Here is a 14,414-nt window from a genome sequence, read left to right as displayed (position 1 = left end):
TAGCAAAAATACTATGATTGAGCAGAAGTACTAAGATGTAGTAAAAGTACTTTGATTTAACAGAAATACAATTATGGAGGAGTAATACTTTAAAATGGGAGAAATATTGATACACACGCACATACACAGAGCCTAAAGGGAAGAGTATTTGTGCCATGGAGTGTTAACAAGAATGTGAGGTCCATATTAGAATAGCTGGTAAAATCATAAAAGTTTGCAGAATTGTAATAAATGATGAATATGAATTACTGGTCTGTGACAGTGTATTAATTTGTAGGGGAAAAAAATGTTGACAAGGTGGAATCGAACCCACGAACTTTGGTTTGAAGACCCGTGTCATTACCAACTGCGCCACTGGGAAAGAGAGCGGGCATTTTGAAAAAATAGGACAATGAGCAGTAGTGATGGGATTTCCGGCTCTTTTTAGAGATCCGGCTCTTTCGGTTCGGCTCACTAAAAAGAGCCGGCTCTTTCGGCTCCGAACCGGCTCTTCAGGTTGTTTTGTTGCTTTAATTAATTTATTATTAACAATAATATAAAATTATGCACAAAAGGAATTACTAACGTAAAAACAAGTGGTTTTATTTATATATGTTTATATATAAATATATGCGGTGGCCCCTAGAGACAAAACACGTACAAACTCCAAAACACATTTCTAGCATGAACTGAACTTCCAAAGCAGAGCTACTAGATCACTTAAATGACACAATTGAAAGCATGTGTGTATTGTTTGTGTATTTATACACAGGCACTCATATATATATTCAAATAATTTAAAAAAAAGTTCATTTACCTGTTATTACCACACACCAAATCCGGTCGTTGGTACTTGCTGGCTTGTGTAGCCACAAGATAACAAAGGCTCAACACTGCGCCCAGCATCCTGGAGCACTTCTGTTGTCTTTTGTACGTGTTTTGAGTTTTTATGTGCTTCTGAGTTTTTATATGCTTCTGAGTTTTTACGTGCTTCGGAGTTTGTACGTGTTTTTACGTGTTTTGGAGTTTGTACGTGTTTTTACGTGTTTTGGAGTTTGTACATGCTTCAGAGTTCGTACGTGATTTGAAGTTTGTATGTGCTTTGTCTCTAGGGGCCACCGTAAATATACTTTTATTTATTCACTCCACATAAAATGTAATAAATAAATCATATAATACAAAAATCAACTATTCACATTTCAAGTTTTAACTATTTAAATTTTCAGCTTTTTCCTTTCACAAATTTAAAGTGAAAAGAACACAAAACACTGCAAACCACAACACAATTAAATATAAATTATAATATGAAAACTAAAAGAACATGCATATTCTCTGTCATATGGACCTGCATAAATAAACTTTCTCAATCCTTTATCATCTGCAACCGAAAATAGTTGTGGATGATTACTATACCTTTCTAATGTTGTTGTCCCTGCCTCTCTTTCTCTCTCTCTGGCTCTGTTCTTGTGCTACTGAGTGTAACTACCGCCCCTCCCCCCTCTGCCCAGCGTAAAGCACAAGGCTCGCGTGCAGAGTGAAGCGGAAAAAAAGTGCGAGAGAGAGGCTGAGAGAAAGAAAAAAAAAAAAAAAACCCCACGTGACGGCTCGCGATAAGGAGCCGGCTCGCGTCGTTCACGTCAAAGAGCCGGCTCTAAGAGCCATTTCGTTCGCGAACAACCCATCACTAATGAGCAGTCAGAATTAGATCGCGGTGAGAGGCAAAAAACGCTGTTTTTTGGAGTTACAAAACGTTGTGTAACCCAAAAAACTAGGTGGATTGAAGCATAGTTCTTGTACTGGGTGAATCAGCGGACTTTGGTGTACTTTGACTGCGATTTTCATTGCTCTTTGTATCTCAGTCGCGGAGATATGACGAGAGAGGAAACGGAAGACCTCAGATATGATTGGCTGGCTGGGAAGCCGTGCAGGCCCTGATATGTGCATTTGAATGTCTGAGTCCTCACAGAGGATTGGCTCCCTGGGGACCTGGCAGAAATATATAGAAATACTATGTTAAGCACAAATCCTATAAAAAGCAGAAATACTATGTTAAGCACAAATCCTATAAAAAGCAGAAACACTATGTTAAGCACAAATCCTATAAAAAGCAGAAATACTATGTTAAGCACAAATCCTATAAAAAGCAGAAATACTATGTTGCCTCCACCTGCCCAGGTATTCTTTGAGAATACCTTTGCAAGTGTTTTGGAGTTTCTACGTGTTTTGGAGTTTCTACGTGCTTTGTCTCTAGGGGCCACCGTAAATTAAGTTCCATCTTACTATATCTTCCTTTATTTTTTTGTATAAGGGTAGGTAGTTCTGTTCAAATAATTTTGTAAGATCTTTCGGTAAATTTATGCCTAAATATTTAAAAGACTCCGTTTGCCATACCAGGGGATAACTACATTTTATTTCTTCTGGTGGGCTATAATTATATGAGAGTAGCTGGGTTTTACCTATATTAATTTTATAGCCTGATAATTGGCCGTATTGTTCAAATGATTGCATCAGTTTGGGTAAAGAATATGTTGGGTGTCCAAGGTAGACCAAAATGTCATCCGCATAGCAAGCCAGTTTATATTGCATCCCTTTGATAGAAATTCCCTTAATGTCTTCGTTTTGCCTAATGAATTGAGCTAGTGGTTCCAAGTATAATGCGAAAAGTAACGGTGACCATGCACAGCCCTGTCTAGTGCCCCTTTTTAGGGTAAAACTGTTAGATAGGCATCCATTAATTTTAATCCTGGCTGTAGGATTATCGTATAGTGCTTGTATAGTTTTAATAATCGTATCATGAAAGCCAAATTTATATAATACCCTGTAAAGGAACTTCCAGTTGACGGAATCAAAGGCTTTTTCAGCGTCTACACTCATCACAATTGCTTTGATTTTATGTTTTTGTATATGGTCCATAATATGTAGTGTCTTTCGTATATTGTCCTGTGTTTGGCGCTGATGTATGAAACCAGTTTGGTCATTACATATCAATGTTGGTAGGAACTCTTCTAGCCGTTTGGCCATGATAGATGTGAAAAGTTTATAGTCCACATTAAGAACGGAGATTGGCCTGAAAGATCCACATTCCATTTTATCTTTGCCTTCTTTTGGTATAACTGAGATAATTGCCTCCTTCCAGCTGGGGGGCATTTGTGCCTTTTCAAGACCCAATTCAATGTAGGCAATAAAACAGGTATCAGTTCCTTTTTAAATTCTTTATACCACTCTGCCGTGTAACCATCTGGTCCTGGTGATTTACTTAATTTAAGCCTATTAATTGCAGCTTTTAATTCTTCTTCAGTTATGTTCATTATCATTGTTTGATTTTGTTCTTCATCTAAAGTGGGTAAGTCTAGAGGGTTCAGGAAGCTATCAATCTGAGCTTCAGTCCCGCCAGGGGCTTCAGAGTATAGGGTTTTATAGAATCTTTCAAAGGCTTCCTGTATTTCATTTAATTTATTTTTTATCACTTTTGTACTTAGGTCCCTAATTTTATAAATTGTATTTTCCGCTGTCTTTTTTTTCCAATTTCCACGCCAATATTTTGGTAGATTTAATGCCACTTTCATAGTGTCTCTGTTTCAAAAACATTAAATCTTTCTTGATTTCTTGTGTGGCTAGATTGTTAATTTCATTCCTAATGTTTTTGATTTCCCTTAATATATCCTGTGCTGAGTCCCTTTTATGTCTTCTTTCTAGTTCCTTTAGTCTCTTATTCAACTCCTCTAGTTTTCTATTCTTATCTTTTTTCCTAAATGAAGTTATTGCTATAATTTTCCCTCTTAGTACCGCCTTCAAAGTATCCCATAGTATGGGAGGTGGTACTTCTCCGGTATCGTTGAACTCTAAGAAGAGACTAATTTCTGATTTAATTTGTGCCTTAAAAGGCGAATCATTCAACAGACTTGAGTTCAATTTCCATGTATTATTTTTTAACCGTAGGTTAAAATCAATGGATAAGTATATTGGTGCATGGTCACTTATATCTATTGTCCCAATTCCACAAGTATGTATTTTATCCTTATCTTTACTAAATGTTATGAAATAATCTATCCTTGTATAAAGAGAGTGTGGAGCAGAGTAGTAAGTATAGTCCCTTCTATTAGGAAAAAGGTCTCGCCATATGTCAATTAATCCTACCTCCTCAAAAAGTGCATTCACTTTGATATATGGGGATTTCCTATCATACGTTTTCCTGCTAGACGAGTCTAATTTTGGCTGTAGGTGTATATTTAAATCCCCTCCACAGATCAAAAGGCCTTCTGTTTCTGTTACCATAATATTAATAATCCTTTGGAAGAAACTAATATCACTCTCTGGCGGGGCATAAACATTTAAAAGGGTGATCAAATTCCCATCTATTTTTCCTTTTACTAGAATAAATCTGCCCTCTTTATCACCCATTTCAGATACTTTTTCAAAGTTTAATTTGCTTGAAATAAGGATTGCAACTCCTCTCCTATGTCCTGATTTGTATGAAGAAAAAAACAAATTAGTAAAACCCATTCTCTTTAATTTTACATGCTCCTTATCTGTCAAGTGGGTCTCCTGTAAGTAGACTATATGGGCTTGTTCTGCTTTCACTTTAGTTAGGATTTTAGTACGTTTAATTGGATTTAACAGCCCATTAACATTGAAAGATAGAAATTTTACTTTATCACTAGCCATATGTAATCAACGTATGTCCATGGAACAAATAAAATGAAACTTATCAGATCTACTCCCTAAACAAACAAAGATATCAAACATAAATAACAAGTACAGAAAAAAAGACTGTGGTTCCAAGGCTGGGGTCTCTAATAAGTGACCCTGGGTAGAGCTAGAAAAAGCGTCTAGCTGTGAGGGAAAGCCTCTCCCATATATGGGCTGAGGGCCCCCGCCATGGCACTTGAGGCGGAAGAAAACAAAGTCGTTGTTCATTACACGGAAAGTGTGTCTTTATGCATCCCTCGCTTATATCTATATAATCTCATCCAATTGGGGTAGAGATATACACACAAACATCTTGAAATATATATAACACCGCGTATTTTTACCTAATTTTAAAGCCCAACAGTACTTATAACTCCTCTGACGAGGGTATGATCTGTCTTCTGAAGGTTCGCAGTCTCGCCCTGATATCTTTCTCTCGCTCGTCGTCTGTCCCTCGCTGAGTTGATCCTCTCATTGTTTCCCAGGCGGTACGGGACAGCTGCTCGACCAGACTCTCCTTCGATGTAGTCACATTAACTGGAAGCCCTCTGTCCTTCATGTCTGTAGTCGCCTCCTCCGCCGTCTGATACAGACATGTTCCATCCTCATAAAACACTCGTAGTTTTGCCGGGAACGGAGTATGGAAGCGGATATTTTTCTGCTTTAACACCCGCTTCGCCTCTACGTTCTCCTTTCTCTTCTGCAGTACTACTGGAGGGTAATCATGGTCAAAGAATATTAATTTCCCATTCAGAAAAACTTTCTTCTTTTCCCAAGCTCTACGTAGGATCTCTTCTTTAACCCTATAGCGGAGAAATTTGACTATTATTGATCGCGTTTTATCTTGCCTGTCTCCGGCGGGTCTTGATGCCAACGCCCGGTGTGCTCTCTCGATGCCAAACTCCACAGTAGGTGGAGCACGCAGCTTGGCCTTCTTATGCAACAGGTCATACACCTAAATAAAAAGAAATGTCTAGTTTGCTATATGGATTAATTGAACACGTGGATTCAATAGATATCTTCTGAGTGAAGGGTGTTCCCTTCATGTCTTCCTACCTTGCCGTTGTAAATCTCAAAGAAGCTGACGTAGGCAGAGAGATCCAAATTAGCATACCTCCTGTGGTGGAGGTAGGCAAAAACATCCTGGGCTAGAAGTGAATAGACTCAAATTATGACAAAGTCTGTTTTTTTGTACAAAATCCAGTTGTTTCATTTAAGGTCCTACCTGCTAATGCGTAGATGCCTTTAGCACTGTTCTGCTGCTTCCCTGTGAAATCACCTCCCATTGTCTTAAAAACAAATAAAGACTTTGAATAAATTCCACATTTGCAAAATTGTGCTTCAACCCCCCCCCCCCCCAAAAAAAACATCAATCTCCTTTTTATTAATCTCTACAATACACAAGAGTATCGGAGTTAGTGTATAAACATGGCAACTGTTTTCTCTCCCTTAATTACTCCTTTATATTCAGATGATAGAATAGAGAATCTACAAATTATTCCTGACCTACCCTGCTTGTTAAAGGGCTGCTTGCGAACGCACACACAAATCCTTTGGGGCTCAATCTTAAAAAAAGGCAAGAGATGTGCAGAGAAATGACTGTGCTACAGTTTGCAAAGTTACAATAAAACTTTCTGGATGGAACATTGTAAGTCCATGTTCAAACCTACCGTTTCAGTAGTTGATAAGGGTGTGATTTCCAAAGTCGCTCTGAAATCCTGAATCATCTCAAAGAACTTCTGGTTGGCCCGGGAACCTTCCAGAAACAAAAGGTACTGTAACAAAATGAGGAGTAGTTTTGCTCATGTTTAAAACAATTTACATTATAAAATAAAATAAAAAAAAGAATAATGGTTGAAGAAATCTTTCACCTTTCCCCTCTTGGTTTGCATATCTGGGGGCTTTATAACACAAGAGAGCCTTTTATTGCCTTTGTTCAACTCCATGGGAGCCACAGATTTCCTCCTGCCTAAAATGTGAAAAAACAAACAAACAATATACACACTTAATATACGCACACACACACACACAGAAATAAATAAATGAGATGTTAACACCTAATACCAATAAAATGGGTTACATACCTCTAACTGTGGATGGTGAAGAAAATATAATCTGAATCAAACATTATTCAGCTTTAAATATTGTTCAGCTTTAAAGTTACTGTGCAACTGTGTAATAAAAATGTGTGCTCACGACTTTGGCCTTGAGAGCGATAAGAAGCGAAGAGACTAGAACACCCAAGGCCGCTTTCCTTTTATGGAGTTGTTTTTCTGCTAATGCAGCACTTTCCTCACAACCCCCTCCTGTAAGTTTTAGAGAATATATACCCATCCTCACAGCAAATATTTGGAATCTCTTGATGTGAGCTGTTTTGAGAGCTTGTCTCTGGCTCAATAAAAGTTCACTGATTCCCCATCTGCAGCAGGTGTCCGGTTGTCTTCATTCTCCGCCAGCCTGGTTAAGTCAATTCCTCCTTAACATCTAAAAGAACCTATTTAATGAAGGAAGACGGGTTCACTTTGTGTTTAATATTATTCTATTGCTGTTGTTGTTTTTTTTATATCCTTCAATTGGCGTCACGGAACAGGATCCGCTCCAGGTCAAACTGGAACGGGAGGGAGGACATCGGCCGTGGTCTGAGTGAACGGAGTTTGGACAAAAGCTGTGTACACACAAAAAACAAGGTAAGCAGACCTTTTATTTCTGCTATATTGAACATTATAAAAATACTTAGTGTCCAAACTCCTAGTAATTCATAACCAAAATTGTCTGGCTTACTTAAGGCTTGTTGAGAATCAGACAAGTGAATAAGAGATAAGTGAATAAGAAATAAGTGAATAAGTGAATAAAGATAAGAGTGAACTGAGGTCTGACCACGGTTGCAGCCGACGGGTTTGCTCTCCGGTGTCGGATACATACCTCAGCAGGTCTGGGACCTTGAAAGGGTTTATTAGTAACGCCTTTCTAAACAAATTAAAAGGTTAAAGGCCTTGAGAATATTTTTTAGTAATATTCTCTAAACTACAGAAGGGTTAGGAAGGCCCAGAGGACTTTATTAGAAAAGATCCTCTAAAACTTAAAAAAAGAGAAGTACTGGTTGGAGTCCATAGGAGGGGTCCCTTTGATCAATAGGAGAAAACGGATCTCTTCTTAAAACCCCGATGATTTTAGTGTTTTAAATGTTTTGATGTTCTGTTTGTTATTGGACACACATAAATACACGCTGAATGCTTGCTGTGGAACACTGGGCAGGACAGTTTGGTTCTCCGTGTTCACAGATTACACAATTAAAGGAACTAGGTTCCTCTTTTGGTTAAAATAATACACCACACATAGAATTTTTTTACACATTTATTACATACATAAGGAGGGTAATGAGTGACTGCAGGTAATGTATGAAGTGTGAATGAGACGTGTGAACAAGGTGACAACCAACTAGCACCCCTATCAGGAAGCTCTAGGCAAGGTTACCCGCCAGACTCCGGTTTGGTAGAAGCTTGGTAACACCTGAAGGGATATTTCAGTGCTGACTCACCTTTAAAGCAGCGCCCCAGCTGATTAGTGCCTAACAGAGGCAGAAACCCAGCTGGCCCAAATTCTCCTTTAAAAGCAATAAAAGAACACTCCTCCATTGACAGTAAAATGGATGGAGAATTAGATCGAGAAACTAATGATGATGGTTGGGGTCCCGGTGTTATTCTTAGCACATTGGGAGAACAATTAACATGTGTTGAGACAGTCATCAACTCCACACACCAGCCTAAAGAAGCAAAACAGCTGAAAGATGCTTTTAAATTAGTCAAAAATTTAGCAACACCAGCAGAGAAATAGAGAAGTGAGATAAAGTTGTTCTGGCATATGGTGTTTTCTTAGGAATTCGAGCGCTATCGGGAGGGCGTTCCCGAGGTGTGTATTGATCAGCAAGGCTAGGCCTGGGCTATAGGTGCTTTTAAATTAGTCAAAAAGTTAGGGGTAACCTCTTCTGGCATATGTCTATGCGGGCCCGTGTGTAAATAGAACATAAATTACCGGTGTGTGTAAATAAAGTGTAAAATAGTGGTATAAACTGTCTGTTGAATTTCTCCTGAGTGTTGAAAAAAAGGAAAAACTCTTTTCTGCTCTCTCTGAGAGAGGGGCTGTGTGTGTGAGACAGGAAGTGTGCATGCCCATAGAAGGAAAGAGATGAGGTAAACTCTGTGCAGATAGACCGAAGTAAAAAAAAAAAAAAAAAAAGGAAAAGGGTCTCTCTCTCTGTCTCTGTGAGAGAAAAAAGGTGGGGGCCGAGTGAGCCCGCGGGGCCGAGCGGGTCCGCGGGAGCGAGCGTGTATGCTGTATGAGGAAGAAGGGGGTGAGAGGGAGCGAGTGAAAAGAGTAATCGAGTATTTGGTGATTTTTTATTATTTCAGAGGCACTGGGTAAGAGTTTTGACTTTAGCTGTGAGAGTTGTGAAAAGAGCAGGTTTTTCTTTTGTTGTAGACTGTGAGTAATCGGTGTTTTTCTGCCTATTGTGCTGCGTGGAAGACACAGAAGTGTAGAAATGTTTGTGGTTTATCTTTGTTTGACGTTTTATATAGAGTTGGTTGATTCAGGGTGATTTCTCCCGTTTAAGGGAGGAGTTGCATTGTGGTTATGTTAAAGCTTTGCTGTAGGGGTATGTGTGTGATTTTGTGCTGGCTTCGCATGTTTAAATGGATACATAGAAGTTTGTCAGTGAGAAATTGTTATGGTGGGGTTTTAAAGTTAGTAAAGAGTCAAACAACGCCCACTGTTTTAAAAAGGCCCAAAACATCATAAAAGACACCTCACATCCTGGCCACTCCCTGTTCGAACTGTTGCCCTAAGGCAGACGGTACAGGGCAATCAGAGCAAGGACTAACAGACTCAAACACAGCTGTTATCCAACTGCAATAACACATCTGAATACTACAAAAATGTCCACCATGCCACTCTTGTGTTAATCTATGCACGGTCTGAAGCATGACGGTGGGAATACTTAGTATTTTAAGTATTCTATCTATTTTATTGATTGAATTTTATTGTTTTTTATATTTGATATTACTAGGGATGATGCAATGATCAGGGACCATTCTTAATGTCGTCGGTCTCATGACAATGACAATAAAGTTTTTGATTTTGATTCTGATTCTGAAATACACCCTCCTCAGGAGTTCAATGATTTAGGCAGTTATGTTTATACAAATACTAAATGTATGTTTAGTGTCTTCATACAGGTGTTTTTTCTTAACCTGGAAGCCTGAGTACGGCAGCAGAAGACAGGCCAAGCTTTGGCTAAAATTCACGGCTGGACACCAGAGTTGTCCTCACCCCTCCCGGTAAAACAAAAAAGAGAGAATGTAGTTTGAGGCGGGTTTTTCTCGCTGAACTGCTCTGGGTGCTGTGTCCCTGAATCTCACCAGTGTTAACCTCTGGCGGAAGACATGGAGAAAAGGAAAAGATGTTCCTGGTAAATCACTGAAACAAATAAAACCACACACAACCAGAGAAAGATATGAGAAGGGTGAGGAACAGACACATGTGCGTGTTAGAGAAATGCCTCGTTTGAGAAAAAGTTAAAGTAACCCATATAAAGACGCACCCATACATGCAATGAAGAAACAGCTTACATACATGTGCACGTACATGCAAGGTTAAAGTAGCGACACTTAACATACACCTGTTTTTAAATGATATAGTTTATACATTACTGACAATTAAACGCTTTGGGTTGCAGGACAACAACGTAACGTCAAAAGACAAAGACACTGGTCTGAGGATTAAGTGAGGACACGACAAATTTAGTGGTTAAAAGGGTCGACTTGGGACATGTTTTTGTTGATTGTTTAAGACAAATGACTACTGAATGATAGGAAATTCCTTTTTAGGTTTCTAAACAGGATCTTAAGAATTTTAACACGTACCTGTGTTGTCCTGTCAACTTGAGGGGTTATGAGTTGATTATATGGTGAAAAAAAAAAAAAAAAAAAAACAAAAACAAAAAAGGGGGGAGACGAGATCTCGTTGTTTCTCCCCTCTCGGGATAACACAGCCAACACAGCACAGCCAACACAACATCATTTTCCTGTTCGCCTGTTTTGTTTTGTTTTTGTTTTTTCTGAGAGCCGAATCTGACCTGGACTCCTACCCTCCCCTCTACCATCGTTGCCCTCTCCGCGACCATCTTTGACCCTTTGACCCCAGAAGGCCACAGCAGCTGGACTCACAACAACAACTTGAGGATGTCAACAGTGCTGCAAAAGAGTGATCTCATGCAGCAGAGACGGAGAGCACTAAACCTAAAGCCCGTTTCACTACACGGGGGAAATTCCCAGGCTGCGTCAGCTGACAGAGCTGTGACGAGACGCGCATTAAGCCCGGAGGAAAAGGGACGGTGAGCAGAAGGATGCTGACCTCTGAGAAGAGCCGAACAGCAGAGCTGCAGAAGGCCGTGGAGACCATACAGAAGCAAAAGGGTCAAGGTACAAGGAGAAGATGCGGGCAGCTGCAACAACGGATGAAAACAGACCCAAAGAGGAGGGGAGGACCCTAGGCCATGCGTCAGGCCGCTGGTTTACCTAAACTACAGAACAGGAAGGTGATGAACACAAACATATACCAACACACGAACACACACTTCTGCATGCGCCTACTTAGAATGAAGGGAAACACACACATGAACACTTATGCACTTGTTGAGGGAGTAAAAACTGATACATACCCATGCACTAAAATCAAAATGTTGATTTAATTTACTAAGAAGTGACACACAATGCTCCAGCTGCTGCAATGAAGAATGCTTTACTGACAAAGGCTCAATGCTGCACACAACAAAGTCAAATACAGAATTTGCTATAATAATAAGCCCAGGGGGCATTTGTGTGGTCTGGGGGGCAGAGTCCGGAGCGGTTTGGTTATGAAAATGATGCCCGTGCGAGATATCTGGGGCTTAAGGCCTCGACTTAATTGTTTACTCTACACTAAAAAGAAAAGAAAACACTCTGAGCAGTGGTGCAGAGTGAAAACGAGGAATTAACAGTGTGAGTTTTATTTCAGAGCGCCACGTCATTGTGATGGAGATTTAATAAAGGAGGAATACACGGACAAAGAAGAAGAGAAGGGGGGGCAGCCCTTGAACGCGATTGCCTGAGGCATTAAAGTTCTGTACTAAATTCTGGTTTCCAGTGTGAGAAAAGTCACGCAGTGCCAGTAGTAGAGCTAGGTTGAGTGATGATTCTAAATTACTGTAAGTAAATCATCGTACACCGTTCAAGTTTCATGATAACGGGGATCTAGACTTTGTTGAACCCTAGGCAATTTGAACAGGTAAAAGTCGAGTGACCAAGTAGCAGTTGAATAAAAGTCATTGAATAAGTGTTGAAATAAACTGGCAGAATTAAGAGAATTAAAACATTTCAAGAGCTCAACTTACTTAATGGTTCAATTTTGTTTCACGAACGCAAAACATATAGGTTTATGAATATGAAAAGGTTGAGGTGGTGTTGATTTGACTCTGTGTAGGTTTAGGTTGGTATTTTTATTGATGGGAAGAATATTCAGTGACAAGTCCTAAGACCCGGGCGTCTGCATTTTGTTTTTGTTATTTTTCATTTTATTTTGTTTTATGTTTACTGATTTTTGTTTGTGAATCTTTTCTTTAAGCAGATCTGCACATCGGAAATTACAAGCATTACACGTCGGCGAGAAAATTGTTGTAAGTGAGTTTCTCCGCATTGAAATGGGTTCTGGAGGAAACACTTGTGGGGACAATTAGAAACGAGAGTCCCTGTTTAAAAAAGGATTCGGCGAGGTAATCCAAACTCAAGTTCTTGTTTCTTTTTGAGATGACGTCATTTTGCTGAGTGTGGAAACTAGATGCGACGACAGGTTTCACTATCAGCAAAGAACGGATGAATGGATGAAAGACTGGGAATAAAAACAAACGGACTGACTGGTAAGAGATGACAAGACTTGACCATGACTCAAGGTTAACCACCTCCACCTAGATAGGATAAAAGGGTGGATGAATTTATGTGGGTTTCTTTTACAGGAGTAGAAGGATGACAACCTGTAAATGCCATTTTTGTGTCTTGTGTTGCTTACAGAGGTAACTGCGCAGCGTTACCATTTACATTTTCTTCCCTACAGGGTTACAGTTTTAATGTTTTTCTATTACAGGATTTCTGGGCGGATGTGTGAAGAAACGGTGTTTATGGGTTAGGAGTTGAGGATGCTATTACACTGTATTCTGGTGAGAGTGTTGGGGGAGACACACCCTGTCTTGAAAACTGTGATTCTTTTACAGGAAATGTTTTATAGCACCTATGGAATGAGGATGTCTGACTACGGTCAATGTGCTGCTAATGTTTGCTTTGCTTTGGTGAGAGGGGTGCAGTAGAAAACAGACAAGTGACATGACAACAAGTAATAATAACAGATAACAAATTTGGGGACAGTTTGACCTAGAGCCCACTAACTGGCCATTAGGGGCTCTCTCTCTCATTGCCCAAAGGGTGAATAAAGCAAATTGTGGCACTAATAGTGATTTAATGATTGGAGAAACCTGAACATGATACTTGTCTGTTGAGCTGAATCGTTTATTACTCTTATGATTTTCCGGTGGGACTATGAAGATTTTTTGGTACAGATTGCAGGTTGTTGCTCTTTAACTCCTAGAACACGCCCTTGGCGAGGTGGGGGAACTGGACCACCTTTCTGTGCCCCATCATCCTCTATTTGACGACATCCAAGCTAAGTAAACATGTCTTGGCCCTTTCCCCCTGAAATGACAGGCAGGCAAAGATGTTGCGTCTTTGTTTGCTTCCTGGCCCTGGGTCTCATTCCCATTGGCATAATCCTGATCTGTGAAGGGCCCCCGACACTTCTGACACCTTCAAGTTCAAAAGCTTCGCCCCCTTCTGACAGTCCCAATCTGACAAATGTAGCCCCTAGGGTCTTGCCCACCACTTCCTCTCCAGTTTTACAATATTGACTTTTGAATGTCCTTAGCAGTTACCGTTCTGAGTTTATTTTACGCTTGATTTATTCTTTCACATTTTCACGTTTATATCTCTCATTATTATAGTATACTCTGTACTCTCCACATTTTTATCATTACTTATGTTTTTTGGTTGCTGGGTTACAGGAACTGTTAATTTTGTGTCACTACCCTGGTTGCACTAACTCGTTGTACCCTTGTGTGCAGGACAGCTGTTACTGCTTTCATCGGGAACCGAGACTGCTTGCAGCCGACCCCTGGGCAGGGTGGTGCCTGGACTCTTTTCTCCTCATCTGCAATGACAGATAAAGACAAATGAAAAGACCCGAGGAGTTTTTCGAGCCAGGCTTCGACACGTCTCTGTGTTCCTTTGAATGTTACTTATTTTTGTGTGTTGACCCATTTAAGATGGGTCAAAAGGGGGATTTGAAGAAAATATAATCTGAATCAAACATTATTCAGCTTTAAATATTGTTCAGCTTTAAAGTTACTGTGCAACTGTGTAATAAAAATGTGTGCTCACGACTTTGGCCTTGAGAGCGATAAGAAGCGAAGAGACTAGAACACCCAAGGCCGCTTTCCTTTTATGGAGTTGTTTTTCTGCTAATGCAGCACTTTCCTCACAACCCCCTCCTGTAAGTTTTAGAGAATATATACCCATCCTCACAGCAAATATTTGGAATCTCTTGATGTGAGCTGTTTTGAGAGCTTGTCTCTGGCTCAATAAAAGTTCACTGATTCCCCATCTGCA

General features: G+C 39.9%; 1 protein-coding gene and 1 long non-coding RNA gene across 3 annotated transcripts; one reads left to right on the top strand and one right to left on the bottom strand.

Moving 5' to 3' along the window:
• Positions 1 to 5,003: 5,003 nt before the first annotated feature.
• LOC147314425 (uncharacterized) lies at positions 5,004 to 6,749 on the bottom strand. 2 transcript variants are annotated; one of them, XM_086261350.1, is made up of 5 exons: positions 6,339 to 6,749; positions 6,179 to 6,233; positions 5,894 to 5,957; positions 5,725 to 5,816; positions 5,004 to 5,623 (listed from the first exon to the last, which is right to left on the bottom strand). In XM_086261350.1, exons 3-5 carry the CDS (start codon positions 5,952 to 5,954, stop codon positions 5,036 to 5,038), a joined length of 741 nt encoding a protein of 246 aa, XP_086117476.1. In that variant the 5' UTR covers positions 5,955 to 5,957; positions 6,179 to 6,233; positions 6,339 to 6,749; the 3' UTR covers positions 5,004 to 5,035. The 2 variants fall into 2 exon arrangements, with proteins under 2 accessions (XP_086117476.1, XP_086117477.1); XM_086261351.1 differs by having other exon boundaries at positions 6,179 to 6,749.
• A 14-nt stretch (positions 6,750 to 6,763) lies between these two features.
• Positions 6,764 to 14,414, top strand: LOC147314424 (uncharacterized). The gene is made up of 2 exons (XR_015124663.1): positions 6,764 to 7,128; positions 7,259 to 14,414. It is a non-coding gene; the product is annotated as an uncharacterized LOC147314424 (long non-coding RNA).

Source organism: Aulonocara sp. 'chitande type north' Nkhata Bay, linkage group LG14, assembly GCF_057382095.1.
Source record: "Aulonocara sp. 'chitande type north' Nkhata Bay isolate Kocher_YH1m ecotype deep benthic linkage group LG14, A_spYH_male_GT1.1, whole genome shotgun sequence".
Taxonomy (NCBI): domain Eukaryota; kingdom Metazoa; phylum Chordata; class Actinopteri; order Cichliformes; family Cichlidae; genus Aulonocara; species Aulonocara sp. 'chitande type north' Nkhata Bay.
Note: the sequence above shows the minus strand (reverse complement) of the source record. Positions and strands in the feature narration are given on the sequence as shown.